Source organism: Neolamprologus brichardi, chromosome 17 (genome assembly GCF_056152115.1).
Source record: "Neolamprologus brichardi isolate AB-2024 chromosome 17, ASM5615211v1, whole genome shotgun sequence".
Lineage (NCBI taxonomy): Eukaryota > Metazoa > Chordata > Actinopteri > Cichliformes > Cichlidae > Neolamprologus > Neolamprologus brichardi.
In genome coordinates, this window is record NC_142120.1 from 24,743,137 (window position 1) to 24,767,367 (window position 24,231).

Sequence of the window (24,231 nt, forward strand, 5' to 3'; positions counted from 1 at the left end):
AACTGCCTTTGTCTTTCTTCTCACTGTCATCCCTTTGCCTTTATCTTTAACACACTGTACTTTCTTACTCATTAAGCAACTGTTCTACACTTGATGTTTAATGAAGCCAGAGCCTCCAGCTGGAGAGGGATTTGCTGTGATCTTAAAACACTCATGGGAATTAGAGCTTTCAGCCCCAACCAGACAAATTTCATTTGGCTGATTAACAAACTTGCTCCCGATGTCAGGGGAAATCCCTTCATCTTGCTCTTAGTCTCTCTAAGACACACACACAAAGCAGACCATGTATTTACACAATATATAAGCTATCCGCTTTTCCTTTAGTTGTTTCCTTAAATCGTCTCATCCTCTGCAGGGTTTTCTACTCCTCAAGCCAAACCGCTTCAGGGTTTCCCATTTGTCTACCAGCAGCCGGACTCCTTTGACTTACTGCCTCTCTCCTACCAAGGATTCCAACCTTCTCCTTTCAGCAGTGCTGCTAGCAACAGTAGTCTGGATGCCAGCTTGACAATGAAAGCTGGGGCCAGCCTCCTGGAGAGCAGTGCATTGTGGGATGTGAGCTATGGAAATCGAGCAGTGAGAACTGGAGCTGACCTGTCATCAGGATCCTCAGGGTACCAGTCAGGCAACAGTCACACAGGTAAAGCTTTAATGTGTCCGATGATTTCTCTGATTTCTGGGTGTTTATATTAAAAATGTTTAAAAATTGTTCAATGTTTTGTATGTACAAGTTCCCTACTGACACTAGTGCCTGGGTGTGCTTATGTAATATCAGTTTTTAGCAAACTGGGGTAGTAAATTAGTCTAAACTGTATTTCCTCAGCTGAGGCTTTAAAAGCATATTTTTGTTCTTATTTTCTTATAGCCTTAAAAGAAATACCAAAAAAACAAGAATTATATAACACTGAGCTGAAATTAGTTTGGAATATTTGTTTGCAAAATGGTCAAAGACGAGATGTTATAGGTTTGTAATAAGTTTTAAAAACTGCAGAATTTTCAGATGAATATAATAAAAGCTCGGCTTCTGAATTATTCTTTCATTTTGCTGATGTATTGGGATAAAAGCCAGAAAAGACATGTAGGGTTTTTGTTTTGTTCTACGAATAAAGCATTCAGTACATCAGGCTGTGAATGCAACTTCAGGCAACTTTTGTTGTGGTGCTATAAATAAAATCAAACTGATCTGAAACATATTAAATGTTTTGTGAGCATTGTGTTAAGAATCATGTATATGAAGTTTTGTTTTTTTGAACATGGATTAAATATGCAATGACATTTGAAAGGGTTTAGTTAAACACACATCCAGACATGTTTGGAATTAAAATACTCAATAGCCAGTGCATGAAAAACAAACTCCCGTTAAGCCAGCTGTGAGTGATCAGTCACTGTTTTTGACAATAAATGATCTTTTTCTTGCCTTGCTAGTTTATTAGGTGAGCGTGGATGGTGATTTCACAACAGACACTCACTCTGCGCTTTGTCTGCTACAGGTTCAGACCTGATGAAGGAGCACTTGAAGGAAATCAGGAGTCTGAGGCAGAGACTGGAGGACTCCATCCACAACAACGACCGTCTCCGACAACAGCTGGAGGAGAAACTGGCCCGAACCACCACTGAGAAAGGTAACAGAGACAAACGAACACACTGTTCGTGTTATCTGCGGGGCTCAAAGTTTTGAAAAGCATTGAATTTAGTTCTAACAAAATATGTTATCGAAATTTTATTGCTTTAAATTTAATTTACAAAGATGTTTTTTCTGTCATTATTTATTATTTATTATTTATTTATTATTTTTCACTCCTCTGTCTCTATCTCCTCCAAAGGTGCTCCTACCAATATTTACATCCAGGGACTGGAATCAGTCAACCAGCTTGCCAGTGAAATTAGACATCTAAAAGAGGAAAATGTTAGTCTACAAAATCAGCTGAAGCAGGTTACCAAAGGTACAGTTTAATGTTTACTACCATGTCATAAGCTCAAGAGTCATTATTTATATTATTTATTCAGAATGCAAATGTGAGTCTTAAATGTCCCTGCCTGAAATCAGACAAAAAAAATTCAAAATCCAAATATCCATTCTGCTCTGTTGTTATGTATCATGCAGAGAGCACTAAGGAGGCAGAGCAGCTGAGGGAGGTGGCGCTCCAGGAGCGTTCCAGGGTGAAGGAGGTGGAGCTAGAGGCTGAGAAGTGGGCAGAGCAAACCAGGAAGCTCCAAACTGAGGCTGAAGCTCAGAGTCAGGAGATGTTACACCTGAAACAAGACAGACTGAGGAACCAGGAAACCGTCAACAGGTAGTCTGTTTGTTTCTCTCATTGGAATACTTGGAACAACACTAACACTTTTTAGACATTTTAGTGGGACTGTTTTGAAGGAAACACATATCTTAAAGAAATCAATAAAGTAATAAATAACACGATTTCATGCATTTTATGAAATACCTCAGGCTCCAGCATGAGTTGACTGTTCTCCGGCAGCAGCTTTGTGAGAGCCGCAGTTTGGTCCATTCTCTTCAGTGTGAGCTGCAGGTGTATCGCAAAAAGGGGAGAGTCACCACAAATGCGCCCACTGGTAAGAATCAACACACAGTCGCCTGTTCAGATCAGTGAGCGGCTTTAACTCGATGTAGTGAAGAAAAGCATCCATCCATCCATCCATCTATCCATTTGTCTTTACTGAATTCAGAGACATTGTGGTCCTGGAGTCTATCATAGCAGTCAAGACGCAACATACACCATGGACATGTGGCCAATTTATCGCAAGGCAGGAAAATGAGTAATGCAAAATTTCTCTAAGTATTCTAGAAGTAATATTTTTAATTCTAAACATGGTGCACACACAAAACTGTGCTTAAACAGTGCGCAGAAACACGCACGTATCGAGAATTCATCAGTATTTTCCTACATGAATTTTTTTTAATACTTTATAAACAAATGTAAAACTTCCCCAGACCACATGTATACCAGTCTGTCTTATGTTTTAAACTTATTTTGGCAATTATTTTGTTTTCCAGAACAATGTAAAAAAAAAATCATGGAGTTAAATAACAATAAAGAATTCAAATGTAACGTACAACATAAACGATTGAGTGAAAAAGTGTATGTTCAAGCTTTAGCTAATATGCCTAACACTAAATGCTTAGCATATTAAAGCTGCATTTACTAAAAAGACTTGCATATTGGCTGGATGTCATCAATGGCATTCATTTCTTACCAGTTTGCTACTTCCCAGTGGGCTGGAGGCTCTTCATCTTCTCCACCTGCTTCCTTCTTATGCTATCTTATTTTTCTTCACATCATCTCTGATGTCAAACCTTTTCACTTTATATCACAGAATATTTTGTCATATAGCATTCAAAAATAAAAGTAGAAAAACATTGCACATGTTTCATTAATCAGACCAAAACTTTTGCATGCACACTTATTTTGTTTGGATAATTTTGCCTATATTAGTGAATGAACCCCACTGGCATCAATCACTATTTTCCAGGTGGGTATTTTTTCTATGAGCTGCCGTTCGTAAAAGACGGCTGCTGGAATTATGTTTCTGTTTAGGAATGCAGTAATATGAAAACTGGTCCATGTGTGTGTTTTGTGAACTTAAAAATGTCTTTCTTGTGAAAATCATCTAATGTGTCACTTTTCTGAAGTTACAATGAGGACCTGCTTCTTTTCTCAATCTCTCGCTCCCACACAGATTGTCTACTTTCTTTGTTAATCACCAGTATTTGTGTGTTCTCTAACAGGTCAAGGCAGTGACAGCACAACAGTCTTTGATCCCAAAGATCTGCACATTCAGCTGGAGCAGCAGCTGAGCAGAGAAGCTGACACGCAGCCTCAAGCCAGGAGGCAGCTCTTCAGCGGTCAGTATATCTGAAACACCTAGACTGTTTCTGAAAATCCTGACAAATATGGCAGATCATAGCACTACAATTACAAAAATGTATTAACAAGGAAACTTTAAGGTCAGTACTGATGGGAATCTGTCTCCACAGATAGCGTTCCCTCTCCACCTGTGAGAGACACTGGACTTTTCAGTCCTTCCTCTCCTTTGCATGCTATGCAGAAACACACAGAGGAAACTGGAGCAACTGATCAGGGTGAGAGATTTCAAGCAGCACTTGCACTGTGACTATGCAATCCTACCCATAATAGTCATAACTTTAAGCATGAAAACATTATTCCGCAAGCTTTGTTCAGGTATCCCTCAGTGTGAATAATTTTACATGAAACCAGAAACTATGAGCAGTTGGCTATGGGGAACACTATCTCTGAGCAAAAAAGGAAATAACAGTAACCATGTATGTTTTGAGTCCACATCCACAATTCTTTCAAATAATAACTCCTTGCCTCATGTCACTGATAATGTGTAGTTATTGCACATCTCCCTGGCTTGAGCCTGGCTTAAGTTTGAACCTGTAACTTTAGGCATTTAAAAGTTCTTTTTTTATGTGGGATTTCTGTACTCAAATAAAACCTTAAATCAAATAAGTGAATCCATAGAGAGAAGACTGCACTGGACACAGTTCTTTCGTTTTCCTTTCCAGCAGGCTCAACCCTGCATGGACATCGCACAGATGGCTGTTTTTATAACTGTCATGGCCGCCATGCAGTGGGCCACATTGATGACTTCAAAGTTCTGCAGCAGCACATCCTCCAGGGAAGTGCGCTCCTCCTTAAGATGGAGACTGCTCTTTATTCTCTGAGCACCTCACAGGAGTTCTCCTTTCATCAGGTAAGAGCTCAAATCTCTTTTTATTCAATATAACTTGAGATTCATTTACTGAATTATGGTCCTCATTAAAGTCCAGAGCAGATAAGATAAAAATTATTAGTGCCTTGTAATAGGGGGTGGTCTCTGGAATGTGCTGTCAGGTCTGTAAATAACTTTTCTCATAACAGAAGCGACGCGAACAAGTGCCGCAGCCCTGGCAAAACCCTCTCATACATAAATAGAAATAAATATATTCATAATTAATGCACATTATATTGACTTCATGCATTTTGTGTTCCAGCTTTCAGACTGGGGTTCTGTTCAGAAGCTGCTGCTGGACACTAAAACTCTGCGGCAGATACTGGATGAGGCCGAGTCTCTGCTTTGCGTGTTCTGGAGAGCAGCTCTGCCTAAATCTGAGGAAGTCCAACAGGTCAGAAAAGTATTTCCTGGTGTCACAGAGGAAATCTGATTTGGGATTTTAAAAACGAGAGACCAAAATCACTGTATTACTATTTTTTGTCTCGCCACGCATGATTTCTTTTCTCAGCATTAATACATAAATAGAGAAGTGGAAAAAAATTTCTTGATAAAAGTATTTACTAAAATTGACTAAAATGTTCAGTTTAATGCAAGACAGTGTGTTACAACATGAGCAGTGTAACACTGGATGAGGGCATTTGTATCACTGAAAAAACTCTAATAAAAGCAGACTTTGACATATATATTGCTGCTATAATATGTAATCAATTAGTGTTTTAAACCTATATAAATATATATATATATCTAATTTGCCACTTTTAGATCTAACTCCCATTACATTTGAAGTTTATATAACAGAAACATTCTGCTCAAAATCATTTTTTAAACATCTGTCAGGGTTAAATGATCCTGCTCCTTTTCCTCAGGCTCTCAGAAAGAATCACACCACCCTACACAGAGTAAGTTTCACTACGTAAGCTTGTTGCTGATAGAAAAACATGAGGGTGATACAGTTGCCCCCTGTGAGGTGAACCCTGTTAGGGGCCTTTGCACATACTTTACTTAGAAGTAAAAGATTTACTAACTTTTCCCCAAAGATTAAAGGAGCTGGATATGAGTAAATAAACAGATTTTATGCAAAATTGTATCATTTACCGCAACTGCTGCACCTGCCTTTATTATTTCAGGTTGTACTCGCATGTTCTGCATGTCAGTGTATGCATCTACAAGAGCTTAGAGAGCCATATACCTGTCTTTTGCTATTTAGGATCAGTCTCTGAGGGAGGAGGTCCTTTCTCTCCGTCTGAAGCTCTCAGAGCAAGAACAGGCTCTAAAGGACACAATGGAGAGAGTGAAGAGCTCCAGCGGCACCAAAGATAGCATGGAGCACTTTATAGTCAGCCAATGTGAGTACACATTTCCAAAAAGCTCTAATAGCACATGTAAAACCATGTGTTAAGTGTAGAGAGCCTCTCCTCTCTTAAAGGGCGATTTCTTTTTATTGGCTACACTTGGTATGAACAGATTGTGGGCGGGGCTTCTGTGGTCACAGCTAGAGGTGCATGCCAAAGCTGGCAATAAAAGGGGTATGGGAAACGATAAATTGTCTGGTACTTTCTCATTTCTAATAAAGCACTCAAAGTGCTTTTTACTACAAGCCTCGTTCACCCATTCACACACACATTCATACAAGTTATTGTCAAAATTTTCTTTAGCGCATTTTTTAACAGAGAAAGGGATTTTCAACACAGCATTTCTAAATATACTTGTTTTTTTTTTATAAAGCATACAAAATTTCTATTTATTCAGCACAAACTATTCCTGCATAATAACGTCTTTCACCTATGCAGTGCTCAAAGCTTGTAAAATCAAGTTAAAACTGAGGGTTAGACTAAGTTTGTCTAAAACTGAGATCTATATACATGGTGTTTTCAAGTGTCAAAAACTGGAGTGACAAGAGAGAATTCAAAGAGAGGCACACGGTACAGAACAAGCCTGGTGGAGGTAGGAAGTGAAATTCAAAGAAAACTAGTGAGAGGTGTATCTAAAGTTCCCTGAACAGCTGCCAAGATACAAGTGAATGACTTAACCCTTAAGCCCAAGGAAAACTCCAGGACAACCTGGAGAAAAGATTATATATACTAGAAGCACATCCTGCTTATGATTGAAGAGGCGTACAACCCCAAAACACTATCCTCACAATGAAACACGCAGTGGGCTGGAAACGGACTGTTTCTTATATAGTGTTTTTCTACTGAGTACTAAAAGCACTTTACAAAACTTGCCTCATTCACACAAAGACTTTTTTCTACAAGTTAGTATATTTGGTATGTACGTAGACTGAAGCAGCCAGGGATCGAACAATCAACCTTCCAATGGGTAGGTGACGTGGGAATATCGTCAAAATGTAAGAAATCATGAAGAAAGAAGCATATGAGAAGATTTTGAAAGAAAACCTCAAGCAGTCGGCAGAAAAACTCGATCTAGGTTGTCACTTTGTTTTCCAGTACGAGTAAGTGAACATTATCGACTCGCCTGCACAAACTCCTGTTTTGAATATGACTGAAAACTGTGGGGTGTTGAAGACCAAGGTTAATGGCAAAAGACCATCAAATCTGGAGGAACTTGAGAAATTTGCTAAGATGATGTGTGTGAGACAACAAATGACTGTTATCCAGCAAAAGGGATGCACATTTGACTTTTAGCATCGAACACTTTTGAACTTACGAAATAATTTGGCTCCTGTGTCCAAAGTAAAATACTGTGAGCATCCATAATAAAACGAGGATGTTTGGAAAAGCTGTGTTTAAAAAAATCCTTCTCTATTTAACAGCACTTGAAAAATACTTTTAAATTGGGGATCAAACCACCAACTTTCTGATTAGTGATGATCTGCTGCACCTCCTGAGCCTCAGGTGCCTCATATGGCATGCCTTTCTTGTTCATAGAGTCTGAAATAGAGCATTTATGAGAAGCCTGAGATTTTGACTCTGAGATTACTTTGTATTGTCAGTAATCGTGTGTAATCATGGTCATGTGTTGTTTTCACTGTTGTTACAGTTTGTGTAAGAAAAAGAAATGATGATGATGATTGTATGTTTTTGTTTTTTACAGTGTTGAGAACACGCGATGTCTTGAGAAAAGCCAAGACCAACTTACAGGTCAGTTCACTCGTTGCCTCATATTAATCCTGGTTTTGGTATCATTATCCACAATGAGTGTTGTATTCCCATAAGTAAGAACAACTAAGTGGGTGGATGATAACATCCTCACACTTTTGGTCATTAGAAAAAGATGTTTGTTTTCTTTACCTTTCCTCCTCTATCTTGTCTCCTACTGAGTGTCCTCAGGAGAATGAACTCAGGATTTCTTCCCTGCACCATGCTCCTTTTCCCATTCCTCCTTCTCCTCCCTCACTCCTCTCCTCCTCTTATTCTTCCTCATCCTCATCCTCACAACTCTGGCCTGGTAAAGGTACAGTCTGGCGTGTTGGGTGGTGAAGCTGCTTGCTTTTTGATTAAGAACCTACTGTATATATCAAAAATGTTTGCATGTAGCCAGTAAAGCCGCTTAAATACTACATAATCATGCAGCACGTAAGGCTGACTGAGATACTACTAAACAGGTAAACAGCATACTTGTATGTAAAAGACTAAGCAAACACTAACACGTTGCTTTTCTTGCTAATGTTCGTCTTTCTTGCTAATCATCATTTGGACAAAAACAATAACTAGTCACGTCAGTTTGTTTACTAGAAAAGCAAATAGTGCAGTGAGACCATACTGACCAATTTAAGAATGTGGCCTCTAGTCCTTACTCAGGATTACTATTTCTTTTGATTCTGTTATCAAGTAATAAGTGCAAAAAAATGTCTGATGGAGGTGAACCAAAAATATAGATTTTTAAAACAGACATTTTTAACTGCAAAAGAGATTATTGGGATTTATATGTGGTTACTGTTATACTTACTTTTATACACATACATTTTTTATGAACTCAAATTGATATAAATGTCTAAAATCACTGGCTGAGCAATAGGTTGGTTTTGCTCTGCATATGTGCATTTTGAGGGGACAAAGGAAAACTGATGAACAGCAATCAGAAGCTGATACCGGTGTTAACAAAAAGAAATAGTAAAGTTACTTACAAGTGTAACATTTTAAATTATATACAACTTACATTTAACAGGTGGTGCATAAATATGATCCGCTCCATAGTAACCTCCTGGATCTCTTGTCAACTGTCTTTCAGGTGAAATCTCAGGCGGACGCTTCTGTGAGCTCAACATGTCTCCTGGTTGGAGTGTCATGAAGCCCCAAACTTCACCCTGTAGCTCTTCCTCCTCTCCTGCCCAGGGATGGACTCCGCACCAGCTCCCCCTGCAGGAAGTCTTCCTGTAGCTCAGAGTTCATCAACACAGACAGAGATGGCAGTGATATTTTATTATTTGTATCAATGGTATAATTTGTGCGGATGTTTGCAGGATTTTCCTGGAGGGAACTCAAAGGTTTTTCTTGTTCATATGAGTTAAGTCTCAGTTTGGCTTAAGTTTGTTTATGATTCATAGCGTCTGTCTGATGCGGTCTTTTTGCATTATTACTATTAAACCAAATTTTAATAAGAATTTTTTAATAAGAATAAACTACATTTAAAACAGTTTGAAAACGTTTAGATTTATCAGCAAATTAATCAGCAATTTCTGGAGGATGCCCTTGACTCACAGTTTAAAAGTGACAAATCAGGAAGGAGATTCACCTTTTTTACTTCAGCAGGGATTTTAAAATGCAAAAAATTTGTTTAATGCCAGCAGAAAAAGGGAGAGTTAAAGAGCAACATCCAAAGTGCTTCCTCTTAGCCTCTGTTGAGGCTCATGTTTGTAGTCAGTGTGTAGAATTACATGCATGTGGTGTGAGCGTTGTGATAAAACAAAGCCATACTCCCCAGAGGTAGTTATGTTTTAGTTTTGTCCTCATATCCCAATGAAAAAAGAACATAGACCTATCAAAAGACGTGCAGTCGGTCGTGTAGCTGGTAGATGATGTTCTAACTTTCAAGTAACACAGCAGTGTCACTGATTCACCGTTCACCCTCCAACTTCACTTTTTCTGTTAGACATGGAAACAACCTTTCCATTATCTTTAGATATTTTAAAATGGGACTCTGGCATCATCAACTTGCAGGCTTGATAAACCTTGTAAAAAAGATACTTGTGAGATACATTTTAATAAATGGTCCAGAAAGGATGACAGCTCATTTTTGTAACGAGAAAAAAAAAAACCATAGCATTTATAGCATAGCTTTTTCTTCTTCGTCATCTTTTTTTTTTTTTTTTTTAAAAAAACAACAACATTTTTTCTGTGTTTATTTTTTGTTTTTAGCTAAATTTGTCAGTATCTGTTTTGTCACAGCGATATTTAAAAAAATAAACACGTCTCTGGAAGCGTTTCCTTTGGAAGAGGTTTTGTGACACTCACAGTTTATTTTATTTCATTGGCTCCTCTTGTGTTTATTATCATTATCATTATTATTATTGTTTAGTTTGTTTTTCGTGACTTTTTTCTGTTTTGTAGGTCACCTGTTTTGTTTTGTGCATGAACTGTGGCTTTACTGCCCTCTAATACTTTTACTGAAAAATGGAAATTCTGGGGTTACTGTGCAATACATAGCACTGTGTTTCTTTGCTTTTGTTTTTAAGCTTGAGTATTAAAGTGCCATGTCAACGGTTTTAATTCTAAAACTGAACTGATTTAAGAAAATTATTTGTTAGATGAATGCATGTGACAATCAGTATGGAGCACTTTTATTGGCCCAGGCATTTTTAGCTATCTAAATCACATAAAACAGCACTCTACTAGTGTAGTTAAGAAGCAATAAAATGAACCAAAGTAGACAACTTGCATGTTGTTAAATCAGGTTTAAAAGAGATTAAACAGTTTTGGACTGTTTTCCCTTAGAGGTCAAAGGTCAAACTTGTTTTGTTTTTGTTTTTTTTAGTGTTAGAGCTGTTTTAGGAGCCACCCTTCATATATGTGCATATTAACGGTAGTATGTACATCAGAGAGAAGAGCTGGTCTTTGGATGAAGGCCATTTGTATTTTTAAGACTGTTCTCTTTATTAAAATGTTTTGTGGTGAAGATCTTTCCAATAAAAGGGGACAAAAATATCTGTCATGTTTGTAGTTTTCTCAAGTTATACTACATGTTTTTTTATTTTGTTCACCTTAAGCATAGCCTTGCAAATACAGTGAGGGTTTCTTTATACTGTACACTTCATAAACCGTGTTTAATCAGTGCTCAAATGCTGTTCAAAATAAAAACAAAACAGAATAACAGTAGATGTACATGTGACTTACACAAAATTACGGAATACTTTCAAGTGTCACTAGGTTTTCTCTTTTTAGATCAACAATATTAAATGCTGATTATAAGATCAACAATAAGCAAGAAAAGCTATAAAAGCAGGAAATGCAAATACAAAATGAAAGCAGAGGCATAAAAATTCAAAGATTAAAATTTTAAAACTCTAAAATTAAAAAGTGATCATACATGTTAAATTAAAGAAGACATGATTCACAGAAAATATGAGTTGTTTCCTGTTATGTTTTGAAATTTATGAATTATTTTATACTAAAGAGCAAGGGTAAACTCACTGGCCATTTCTTTAGTTACACTGAGTTGAACTCCATATTGGCTTTGTGACAAAGATTCAACAAGGCGCTGGAAACTCTTTGGACTTTCTTGTCTATACTGACCATAATATGGAGTTGTGGTCAACTGAATGTCAAACAAATTTGCAGACCAGCTACACATCCATAATGCAAATATCCAATTCTATTACACCCCAAACGTGTCTCGAATGGATTAAAATCAATGACTTGGGAGGTCATTTGAGGAAAGTGATACTAAAGTCAGTAAAGTAAAGCACCTTTCAAGACAAAAATCACATAGTGCTTCTCAAAATATCAGAGCATTAAAAAAGAAAAATGGTAAATTTTCATGATCTCGTTGTCATATTTAAAAATCAGTTTGAGGCTATTTGAGTGTGTTATCCTTCTGAATGCAGCCATCAGAAGATGGGTACACTATGATCAGAGAGGGATGGATATGGTTAGCAACAATACTCAGTCAGACATTTAGAGTAAATGATGCTGACTTGGTAATAAGGAGAATACAGTGTGCCAAGAAAATGTCCCCCACATTACACCATCAGTCTAAACTACTGGTACAAATAGGATGGATACTGGCATGCTTTTATTTTGTTTATGCCAGATAAACTAAATTAAAGCATCTGTATGCTGCAGCAGAGTTTGAGATCCATCAGCCCAGTCAATGTTATCCTAATCAGCACAGGAGTGACACCTGGTGCGGTCTTCTGCTGCTGCACAACCTGAACTTCGGCAAGTTGTCTTGACCATGACTGCAGGACTAAATGGATTGAGTTGCTGATGTGTGATGGGCTAATTAGATCTTTGCATTAATGAAACACTGAACAGGTGTACCTGGTGAAGTTTAACAGTGGAAGATAGAATAAGGCTACTGTGGGGATAAAAGAAAATCTGACTGTCATATATATGGCACAATTTATCAAGTGGTTTTGCCATGTGGTTTAAATACAAGGATGTCAAAGTGACAAGAAAATTAGCTCTTTGGAGGAAAAAAAGGATTTTATGAAACAACATGTGCGCCTAAAATACACACTAATTATTCATATTATTAGATAATAGAATATATGATTGTTTAATATGTAAATGTTATATGCAGCTATATATGAAACATTAAAATATACATCACTTTATAAGCCTATCTGTTTATTTCACGGTCTCATTAAACATATACACAGAAAACACATACGAAGCAGTTTAGTTTTTAATCAATAGGTGGCAGCAAACAACAACAAACCTCGTGGAATTGTTTCACAGCCCCAACACTACGAGGATGCAAAAGCAAGTCGGTATATATAAAGGAATTAGTATAAGGTGTCTGAGTCTGTGAGTGTGCTTTTAAATTTTAGGAAAAAAAATAGTTAATTTCTTTCATGTGTCGGCATGGATTTTTTTAAAATCATCATCATCTTTTTTTTCCAAAATCAAGAAATTTCTAGCAAGCGGAGGGTGTAGATGAGCTTGAAACCAGAGGTGTGAAGGGGATTAGGATTTCAAAATAAAACCTTTTGCACTTGCGCAAATTGCGAAAAATTACTGAATATAATGAAATAATAATGCAATACTGACATAATAGAACGACATATTGACTTCAGTATTCAGGATAAACAAAAATATATTTTCTTCTTTTGAAATGGCAGTAGAGTATATTTGTCTTCTTTTACCACGACAGTTACCGATATCACATTGCATTGTCAATGTTCAAATTTCACTCACATCAGGAAAATCCCAAATTATTATAATTATTATGTAAAAGAGATCAGTGGTTAGTGCCACTGGGATCTTTGATCTCAGTGAGACTAACCTGGTTAAATTAATAAATACAATTTAATTATTATTATTATCGCTTCAAATTAAGTGAATGTTATCCCCATCTGGTTTATTTTATATTACTACAAAGACGTAAAAGATTGAACACTCTGGGAGAGACAAAGAGGTTATCACTAATATTTATTTTTAATAGTCATTGCATTTTTATTACTTATATATTTATTTGTTTAGTAGTTAGTTAGATAGATAGTTGGTTTTTTTTTTTATTACATGTGGATTCCCGTCCTTTCTTGCATTTTTCATATTGAATAAATGATACTTTTATTTTGGTATTAATGGACCGGATGTTGTATTCCTGCTAACCTGACACCCCAGCAGTCGTGTCAGAGCCAGGAAACAAGCTGAGCTGTACCGTGTCGTTGCAGTTCAACAGCGAGGTTAACTCAGTGTTCGCATAGATCAGCCTTTATGTGAGGATGGGCGAACACCGAGTCATGATGTATGTCGCCTAAGAAGTCACCAGGCAGAGACGGAAGACGTGGAGCTCTCGGGGAATCATCTGGAAACGTTAAGAGGGAAAGTAGACCTGCCAGGGTGTCACGGTCTTTCTGGGCAGGTAGACGTTATCAGGCAGCCAGACTAGCCGCTCAGCTAGTGTTTCAGCGGCAAGACGCTAGCTTAAATCGGGGTGAATGAACTGTTGCCACAGACTGCACAAAAAAGCGCAGCACGGATACATTTTTTCTAGAAATATAAAGCTATCCCTGTGAAAAGCGCACACTGCCCTTTTATTGTTTTCAAGGAGACACCGGTGGCTGCTCATGCAAGAGGGCTGATTGACAGCTTGTCACAACGGGTTTTCCAGATGTGGAGTCAGCACAAGAAGTGTAGCCGGGCTCTGAGTCGGGAATGGCTGGCCGGAGCAAACTCATAGGTGGAATCGCAAGTCAACAAACTGCAACAGCAAGCCATGCATTTCAGTTTGGCGCTGAGGTCTCCCTGAAAACCACAGCAGCCGACCTGACACGTTGTGCTAGCCAGCTAAGTGAAGTTACCGAGAGGATACTGGAAACTGCACAGGAAAGCGGGTGAAGTGGTGCAATCCGGCGCGCGCGAGGACTGTTCCTACAGTCAGTATGAAGAGGACGGAGAATAAAAACAAAAGGAAACTCTGCAGTATGGAGCAGCACGACAGTGGAGGAGAGGAGAAAGATGCGGTGAGTAGTAAAAGCCTTTCGATACTCCTTGCTATGTCAGGAGGACGTGTCTCGTTCCCTTGTGAATTCACGAGCCCACAGAAATTGCTAGAAACCACTTAAACAGCGACGTCCTTTGCTTTCGGTACCTTTATGCAAAACCATTTTTATTAGTAGTTCTGCAATGTAGACCTTTTTCCAGAACTTTCCTAATAACTATGGTTTTTGGCTTAGATGAGTTAATATAGGCCATCATAATTAGTTGGTATTGCTAGTAGTTATAAAACTGGCTGTAAGCATGTAGTCACACAGCAGTGAGGTTGTGTGAAAAAGGAAGCAGTCAATATAGAATAAACAAGCAGTTATGATGTCCGTCTGTTTCATCAGCATACTACTAATGAACAGTTAATCCTCTCAGGAAATATACGCTTTCAGTAAAACATGTACAGAGATGCTCTGTCCCTGCAGCGCTACATGTTTGAAAGACTCTTTCCCTAATGGAGGAAAGGGACCTAATTCAGGAGCTTCACAGTTTTTGCTCAGTCAGTGTGGATGCTGGCTGTTTCCTACTATGGTAGGTTGTATACATTTTTTGGTTTGTCAGACGAAGGCATGTAATGTAGAGTGGAGTACTGAAGAAGACTAAAGTGTGCTCTAGCAGCAAATCTGCGCTTTGTCAAAGAGTATGGATTTTGGATTTGTTGTAATTTATCAGTAAGTAGAAGTAAGCCACCGCCAACTAACACCAAGTTATCCATAGTGGGCTCATTACTTGGTGTTATTTGGCCTTGTGTAATCTATTCAGTTCCCAATTTGTTCAACATGTAGTTGTAATGCCAGTCTGGGATACCTGGGAAACCTGCAGCTTAAGAAAAAATGCATCAGGACTGGAGGTCAGAGGGGCTTTGAGCTGTGCCATCAAACTGGTAATATTATTTCAGGTATTTTTTATTAGTAGTATTTTTTTTAGTCCAGTTATTTGATATAAGTGATATTGGGGAAGGGTTCATCCCTCCCATAAAGTTATTGATTCTACATATATAAAGTCTGAAAGTCTGTGCATTTGCACATTTAGAGGGTTTAGAGGGTTAGGAGGCTTAAGCACAAAATAAACGACTGTCTGCCACATATATCTACTTTAACCAGTTATTAGCTGTTGGTGGAATATGCTCTTCTAGAAGCGATGCATCAGTATATTGGTTTAAAAACAGGTATAGGCCAGTATTGATTGCTATCGCAGTACCATATGTCTAAGTATTTTAATAATATTCAACTGGCTAAATGTTCAAAATGTTTTGTGAAGTCCTGAAAGATTTTACAACATTTTCCATAAAGACTTTTTGTAAGTATGAGAAGCTGAGCACCGGCTATCAGCCTAGCATATCTGTTACAGTAAATATTGATTTGCACCCACAATTTTACAGTCAGATTTGTTGCATTCCCCTTTGGTGGCTACTTTACCTCACTAAACCAATAAGTAAAATATTTAAGACTTTATTGATATGGGCAAGCCGTTACAGAGGACATCATATTTGAGTCCGTAATAACTCATGGTTGTGTGGTAATACTGTACAGTGCAATTCCTGATAGAATTCAGTAAAAGTTTATTTTAATCCTGCTAGGAATTGAAATCACTTGCAGCTTATGTGTAATACTGTTCAGGAGCCATACTAAGGCAGTTTTATATTTTATTTGTCTTTGTTTGTAAAAACTATAAACATAGTCCTCTAATAAGAACCTCTGTCCAAAGATGAAGTCATCGGTGGAGCTCCAAATGTTTCCCAAAATCAGCCTAAAAGAGGAAATGTCTTCTTTGCAGGCAGTTTAGATTCAGGGGAAGGATTCGGTTTTGGGGAAGTTTGAGGGAGTGAGCTTTATATTTGTATCATGGGAAGAAAGACAGATGTTTTTGTGCTGCCACAGTTTTATTTGTTCTTGTGTGAACCGTGACGAAGTGAAGGAGCAGACAGGGCGTTTTCATGTTAAGTGACTTATCTGCCTATTTGCTTACATTGTGGAAGGCTGTGAATCATGTGCTATATTACTTCATGGTTGGCTGTTCTTATTTTCTTGCAAATGTGTATAATTGGGGTTTCTGTAAGATGTGTGACAAAAGCTTACTTCTGACAAAGCAAAGAGATGTCCTCGGAGAAAAGCTGCACATGCTAGAAGTCAGAGCTGTGCATGGATTTCCGTTTTTGCTTGATGATGATTTCGACATGTTCATTTAAAAATAACAGCCAGTTGCCGTCTTGTAAAGAAAACCCACACAAATGTGTGGTTTTTATGCTTAACGTCCTTACTTTATGAGAAACAGATCATCAGATCATACAGTTGCTCCTGGAGGATCACTCGTCACTGATGTCTTCACTTACACACTGTCCTTGTTACAATAAAACCCCCCACAAAATAACCAACATTTCATACAGTCAGAGGATGGATGTCATTTTCTAACTTCAGCGTGAATTTCAATATGTTGCCAGGGACAGCGGATAAACACATACAAACACCCACTGGAGTGTTGTAATGTGGGACCTGCATACTGACAGTTGGAAGAAGAATGCTTGTTTTTACGGTGGTGACTGCAAACAGTCACCACCGTAAAAACAAACAGGACATTATTACATCATTAAAGTCAGACAATCTGCAAGGTGTAATCAAACTCCTCCTTTATCTTTTAAACAAATTCAGAATAGGGTTAAATGTAAATGCCATTGAACATTGAATGTAAAAAAAAATGGAAAAATGGTAGCTTTCCTTTTTATCATGGATATTTTTGGAACTTTCCAACATGGTGTGAGTAGTGCTGGGTGATAAAATGATCACAATATTTTATAGATGGGGAAAAGTGTCAATGGCAATGATAAATGTAGGCTTTAATATTTGATGAGACAAACAATAATTTGGTTTCAGGCAGTATGTAAGGTTGGTGTAACGCTGGTCTTCTGAGAGAAAAAAATGACAATAACCAGGATGTCCTGATGAGTAAAGCCAAGAAGGAAAATGTATCCGCCGTTCAGGAAGAGATAATACCAAAGAAAGGTCACACATCATCAAAAGTGTGGAAGTGGTCAGTTTTCTATGATTAGACCAAGCACAGATAAAGACAGGTTGCAAGATATAGTGGCGACAGGTCCCAACAAAATCCAGTAACATGACACACTTCTTTAAAAAATATCAAAAGTATGCAAAAGAATGTGGATCCTCCAGGGCTTGGAAAGCGTTGTGTTCTGGGCACGCATGAGCTTCTGCCTCGCAGTCTTGATTATTGGTCCTGAGGAAAGGGAGGGTCAGAGACCATCTGCTTGAAGTTGGGAGAACACGATTCCATCTGTGACAGACAAACCAGAGAAGCACCTTGGTAAGGTCTTCCTTTGTCTCTCGTCACCTTCTTCGTACACATCAAAAACTGGATGTCAACCAATTTTCTCAAACTGAACAATAATAAAACTGAACTGTGGTTGTGGTTCCCAGGTCACAGCCAGGAAAAGTCTGCACCTCTATCTCACCTTTTCCACAACTTTGGTTGTGGGCTTCCTCCATTCTCCTTAATTTTTACTACATATTAAATCCATCTCTAAAACTGCCACTTAAATATGTCCAAGCTCTGGCCAATGCTCCCTGACTCTTCAGCTGAAACCATCATTGATAGCTTCAGTACTTCCCACCTAGGCTACTGTAACATTTTCCTGCTTGGTCTGTTTATCAAAGCCTTGGACACACTGCAGTATGTTAAGAACTCAGCTGCCGGAGTTCTTACCTAAACACATCTCCCTAACACTTACGTGCTGGAGTTTGGTGATGATGACGGCTAAGCTACCAGTCAAGTTCCGTATCTCTTATCGAATCCATCTCCTCATTTACAAGTCCCAACATGCTTTTGCTCCTCAGCATTTTTCTGATCTTCTCTTCTAGACCTCATGCTTTCTTCTGCATTCTGCAGATAAAGGCGTAGTCTGCACGTCTCACGCCAGTCTTTTAGGGAAAGAGGCTTCAGTGCTGCTGCACCATCTCTCTGGAACAGCCTCCATCCCTGGGTATTTTCAACAGACAGTTCAAAAGCCACCTGTTCACTCAGGCCTTTGAGCTCTGACCTTTGTGTAAAGCGACCTTAGATTTCTTGAAAGGGTATTTAAATATGATTTGTTTTTGTTGCAAATAATATTATTATGTTTTAAATTAATTAATAACTTTTTCTCTGCAGCCAAAACATTGCAGCTATACGTGATGGAGTTCATAGCTCTCATAGATTGCAGAGAAAACGTTTCTTCTTTCTCTGCTAGCTGAAAGAGAGATGAAAGGATAAACTGTAATATCTTCTCACTTAAGACAGACATGTTGTTGCTCCTTGCTTAAGCCCCTGACATGATCAAGCTAATTAGGGCAGACTTGAGGTAGACTGAAATCTACAGCAGCTTAAATGTGTACTATACAGCAGAGTGTTAATAGGAGTGGCTGGGAACAGGGAGTTTTGTTATTTCACTAACTTCACTTTCACTTCATTTCTAAGCTATAAAATGCACATTGTAGCTCCTTAATTTTTTGTAAACTGTTATCTGTCCATCAGTTTGAAGAAGTTTACTTTTTTCAGGGTTTGAAAACCATTGCACTAAACATCTAGCACTACCAACATTTTTTTTCTATCATATGACCATGTAACTAATGTTTAGAACATTTCTTCTTCTGAGAGAATGGATTTCTTTCCATAGTGTCCAGCCCCATGCTCACTATAATGTCCATCCTTTGGTATTGATAATGCTGAAAGAAGTCAAACCGCTTCCAGCCTCATCAACTTCGTCTGTTCCTAGCTCTACATATTGTCAACGGTAGCAGTAGCTGTTAACAACTCCGGTTCATTAGATGTGCTTAGGGTACTTATTAAATCTCCTCCCCTCCCTTTCACTGATACGGGAGAGTGATTTCCTTCCCAGCCTTTAACCACTTATGGGTTAGGTGCAGCTGAGGAGCCATTGAGCCAGAACGACCTTTGGGACTCCAGCTGACAGTTCTCCCTGCATTGCAGATGCCAGGGGGCAGACTGATAGAGCCCAAATGGTTTATGTGCCATTTTACAATGCCTAGAAGGGCACTAATGGGAAGGCGCAGATGCAGTAGGATGATTGACATTAATTATAAAGCCCTCATTAACGGGAATTATGGCTGAGATTTTTGACTATACAAAAATCTCACGTATTAGTGTACAGGTTTAGTTGTTGTGGTAATCTGCAATGAGTAGGAAGGAGAAATCTCAAAAAGTGACAAAGGACACAAGTCAAAGCATTTGTTTGTTTCCCTTTGTTAACATTCAGTGTGTTTGTGGTTATCTGTTTACCGTTCTCAAATTATATTTTGTTAAGTCTTTTCCTTTAGATTAAACTTTGGTCTGTTCAATTGTGAAAATGCCAGCACAACACTCTTACTAGGGAAAATCCATCATCTGCTCCAGCTTAATGTCTTATAATGTTATCCCCCCCCCCCCGCCCCGAACCTGAGTGATGTTGATCTCACACTGATCTGGATCGCACATTGCTTTGCTGTTTACTAAGAAAGGCCTTAGTGGACGTTCCTAGCGTTTGTCTTTGCTATTGACCACCTCGTTTAAACTTTGCTTTTTCTATCCTGTCCCTGAAAATGGGCACAACTCTGTGCAGTGAACAAAAGCCTGCATTATGCTTGCTGTTGTAGTATTTTCAAATTTGACACAGTTTAATATTAAACATTGTTAAAGAGTTTTCTTTTTGGAAGTTGTTCTGTCATGTTTATTGTTTAGGAAATTTTCAATAGAAGTTTTTAGTATTTGAAAATTTACTAGCATTAAACCAATAAATTTGAACCTATTATGATATAACATTGCTCTTTATTAATATATAACTAACTAACTAAGGAAAACAATGAACACTTACAGTGTTTCTCTAGGCATTTATTTTCCATTTTGAGTTGTTAATAGAATTGAATGTATACTCAAGAGCATCAAGTCACATTAACCTAATTCACAGAAAACGACAAATGGCTGTGCCTCCTGTAGGCACTCATTCATAACAGTCACCTCAAAGCACTAGGTAGCATAAGGTGAGCACTCCAGCAGAGAATATCATGACATTTTTTTTAAACCAACTTGGACACCGATATTTTCTTAAGTGGAGCGATATCAAGTTGAATAAGTAACATGCTATTCAACTATCATAATTGCCCGAGTTTAGATTTTTTTTTAAACTTCTCTATAGTTTTTTGTGTACAATAATTGGGATCATGTGTCCATGTAAAAGCAGGCACAGACATAATCATTTGTCATAACTGCCACTTAATTTGACACAATCCATCTGACAGTGAGACATGGTACAGAGGCAGCTCGAGGGCCACCACAATAGTGGCCTTGCCAGGGAGTTGGCTAATGGAGGAAAAACAGGAGATGGAAAGGGCTTACAACTGGCAGCTTTTGAACTTTCATAGCAGAAGTGTGGAAAAATTAGGAATAACTTTAAATATTTTTTTTAACATCTGGATGGATGAATGAGTAAGAGTATTTTTTCCCCCAAAATTGTAGATAACACATTGTTGTCCACTGAGGAGGAGAACACACACACACACACGCACACAGGACATCTCATTGACATAATGCTTTCCCTAGCCGCTTAGCCTAACCCTAACCATCAAAGATGAATGCCTAAACCTAACCCTTACCCTATACCTAACTATAACCTAATTGTAACCCTGACACTAAAACAACATTTTGAGCCTTCAAACTCGCGGGGACAGGCCTTTCGTCCTCATAAGTGACTTTTGATCCCCACAAATAAAGTAGCACGCCCACACACACACAAACACACACACACACACACACACACACACACACACACACACACACACCAAAAAGCTAAAGTATTCTGCAGGATCTCTAAGTGAAAGAAAGAGCAGAACAGGGAAATGAGTGTATGAACCATCAACCTTCACTATTCTTACTCAGTGAAATGAGGTCAACCAATCAACAGCCCCAACCCCCACCTCTTGGTGTTTGACAGGTGTTTGTCGCTTGCATGACTTAAATGACTTCTTTTCCTCGAAAACAAGGTTGAGGATCAGTGATTGCAGAGGAGTGTCTGTTACTCTGGCCTGATTTTATGTTACAATGATGACAATAACTGTGTCAGCACACGTTTCATGAGCTCCTTCGCTTGCATTCAAGTGGGCGTTACAGATTTTACAGCATGCTGTGGTTGAAATCAAACAGTGTGTGTGTGGGCCATCTTAATACATGAATGTTTTTTGGAAGTGACTGAGGGTGGCCATCCCTGTCGTGATTGGGTGATATTAACCTTTGGGCCTTGGCCAGCGAGGCGATTCCAGAAAAACATCCTGCTTCCTTGCCAGCTAACTATAGGAACACAAACACAACAATGAGGTCTGAAACAATCATAAGACAAGAAGGTTTGACAGACAGTCGAATTTTGTATCTGCAAAACTTACATTTTATGTTCTGTCTTGTCAGTCAAAGTAAAGACATTTTTTATTATGCCTGTATATGTGTGCCACATTCACTGGAAAGATCTGCAAGATGTAAACTTAAACTTAGGCCCGGTTAGCTTGCAACCAATTGTTGAATTATATATACATATCGCAAATTAAAAAATGGCAGCAATCGGCTGTTTCTCCAGTCTCCAATTCACCTCCCTGAACCACAGGAAGTGGGAACATCAGTGAGTCAGTGGCATTATTCAGAGCTGCTCTGTCGGAAAAACTACAAAATGATTACAAGCATTCATATCAGCATCAATTGGACTAATTACAATCTTTACTGAAACAGCTCTGATCTCATTTTATAGCAGTGCTGATAACTCTGGTTAGGCAGTAATGAGACCTCACTGTCTGATTCCCAGACAGCGTTTGAACATTAACCTCAATTCTTTCACAATCGCTTTTGGCAAATATTATTTTCAACAGAAACAAGCTGGACTTGCTACTGAGCCCTCAGAGCAAGAACACACCCACGATTAAAGCTTTCACGTTTAAATATCAGTTTAATCCACCAAAAATTAAATTGGTGAGCTGTGAGCAGTAGCCCAGGGGATTAGTGTTCTGATAGGTCGTATCGCTACATGTCTCAGGCCTGTAAATATAGTGACTCATGTGAACTGATGATCAGTCATATCAGGTATAGAGCCCTGTGCTCTGATGCAACGTTTGCTGCTCCAGAAAACAAGCCTGTGATGGTGTAGCCATGGTGGTGAAGCTCCAGGCCCAGGTCAGGGGCTCAAAGTTTTATGTATACTCATGTATAGTTTAACTGGCCTACTATTTTTATATTTTTTTAATATCAATACAACTTAATGAGTATAAATATTTTTGCACTGGTAGGAGATTTGATGTGAATTGAGGTATTCTTTAGAAATTCAGTCAAACCACCAGAAAGTAATTCCACTTTATTAAAATTGAGCTTTCAGTTTACCTCCCACTGACACTTTCCTGTTAAACATACAAGTCCTTGGCTCTCTGCTGGGTGATATTTCCAACAGAACCTCACATCGGTCCACATAAACCTAAGCTCTATTACCTGAGGACCTTTAGTAAATTAAACATTTGCACAGCACTGGTTCTCATGATTCCCGAGTCTTATTTTACTAAACAGTAAGAGTCCTAGTCACTGAAAGAGCAAACTCGTATCTATCATAATGATAAAAATAATTCATTGAAGCATTTTTGGAACATTTTGCAATAATTGCTCAGTAGTTATTCTGTAGATTAGAAGTAATGCAGGTCGTTAATTTCAGTTTAACAAACTTGGGATGTTCTGTGTGAATGCAGTGCAAGAAACAGACATGCGATGGATATTTCCTTGGTAATACCAGTCCAGTGTAATAAAGCCCTGTTTGCCTGGGATTAGTTTGAGTTGAATTTAAAACTAATCCTCTGGGAATTCCATCTGTGGTCAGCTGCAGGCCTAAAATGAATCTTAATAGACTTCTACAAAGATTGTTCCTGTTGAAAGGTATCCCAATGTTCCTTACGTAGTCCTGCCATGGATGTTCTCCATCATATCATCTTTTGAAATTTTATTCTTCAATTAATATATCTTCATGCTCCGCAGCCAGACATGCTCTTTGACATATGTGGACAAAATGCTGTCTAACTTCCATTTAAAATTGCCAACACCACCCTCTTGTGCACATGAAAACATTGAAATATGGAAGCTAGTTTTTGATGGAATTTGTAGTTTACAAATTAGAAATGGCAGATTTGGGATTAAGATCACTGACCACCGCAGTCGTAGCAACATACCAAAGACCCCAAGTAATCCTGGTCCCTTGTAAATAGAAGGCGAGTTGCTGCATTACAAAAATTCCTAGTGCCATTGTTATTAATTATTTCTTGCACTAATATATGATACAGTGATTTTTAAAAGATTCATTTGTGTAAATATTACAGCCAAATCTAAGATGAGTTTATTAACTGTGTCATCATACCTTTACTGTTTATTGTCCATTAGTTATGTTGCCATGTCATTTGATACATTTAGTTCAGAGTCACCAGATGTGCTTTGCAAATTGTAATTAAATTGCTCATTTTTTGGCTATGATCCACTCTGATGATGAGTCTGGTGATCGTCTTGTCGTGACATGCATCAACACAATAACATGTTGGCTTCCATTAAAAAGACTGTTTTGCATGCAGTATACTTCCTAATCTGTACTGTCCTTTGCATCCCATGTTTGTGCTGCAGAAAGATGAGGGTAAACTTTTATTAGTGCCAGAACATCAAAAACCTGGCAGCCCTGCACAATTCTTGTTGCTTTTATTAGTAGAGCGATCGCATAAAAAGTCTGCCAGCTGACAAAGCATCAACTCATGTGTGGCAGTGACCCAAGTAAATGCAGCTTCTGAATGGTTCAGTATTCTGAGAGATCGCTGCTTCC

The 24,231-nt window shown here is 38.3% G+C and overlaps 2 protein-coding genes across 6 annotated transcripts in view; both read left to right on the forward strand.

Annotated features, from left to right (window-relative positions):
* The window catches only part of pde4dip (phosphodiesterase 4D interacting protein), a 34,171-nt gene extending 24,140 nt beyond the window's left edge, over nt 1–10,031 (forward strand). The window contains exons 24-37 of one of the 3 annotated variants that reach the window (XM_087830291.1): nt 356–640; nt 1,491–1,622; nt 1,824–1,943; nt 2,105–2,294; nt 2,447–2,571; nt 3,746–3,862; nt 3,995–4,099; nt 4,547–4,734; nt 5,015–5,146; nt 5,622–5,654; nt 5,963–6,101; nt 7,810–7,856; nt 8,046–8,169; nt 8,947–10,031. In XM_087830291.1, coding sequence (XP_087686417.1) covers nt 356–640; nt 1,491–1,622; nt 1,824–1,943; nt 2,105–2,294; nt 2,447–2,571; nt 3,746–3,862; nt 3,995–4,099; nt 4,547–4,734; nt 5,015–5,146; nt 5,622–5,654; nt 5,963–6,101; nt 7,810–7,856; nt 8,046–8,169; nt 8,947–9,095 — 1,886 coding nt within the window. In that variant the 3' untranslated portion in view covers nt 9,096–10,031. The remainder of the gene's footprint in view (nt 1–355; nt 641–1,490; nt 1,623–1,823; nt 1,944–2,104; nt 2,295–2,446; nt 2,572–3,745; nt 3,863–3,994; nt 4,100–4,546; nt 4,735–5,014; nt 5,147–5,621; nt 5,655–5,962; nt 6,102–7,809; nt 7,857–8,045; nt 8,170–8,946) is intronic. The other 2 variants (XM_087830292.1, XM_087830293.1) reach the window with 2 other exon arrangements.
* A 3,474-nt stretch (nt 10,032–13,505) lies between these two features.
* mast2 (microtubule associated serine/threonine kinase 2) overlaps nt 13,506–24,231 on the forward strand; it is a 142,677-nt gene continuing 131,951 nt past the window's right edge. For all 3 annotated transcript variants that reach the window (XM_006803612.3, XM_035913285.2, XM_006803613.3), the window contains exon 1: nt 13,506–14,344. In XM_006803612.3, coding sequence (XP_006803675.2) covers nt 14,264–14,344 — 81 coding nt within the window. In that variant the 5' untranslated portion in view covers nt 13,506–14,263. The remainder of the gene's footprint in view (nt 14,345–24,231) is intronic.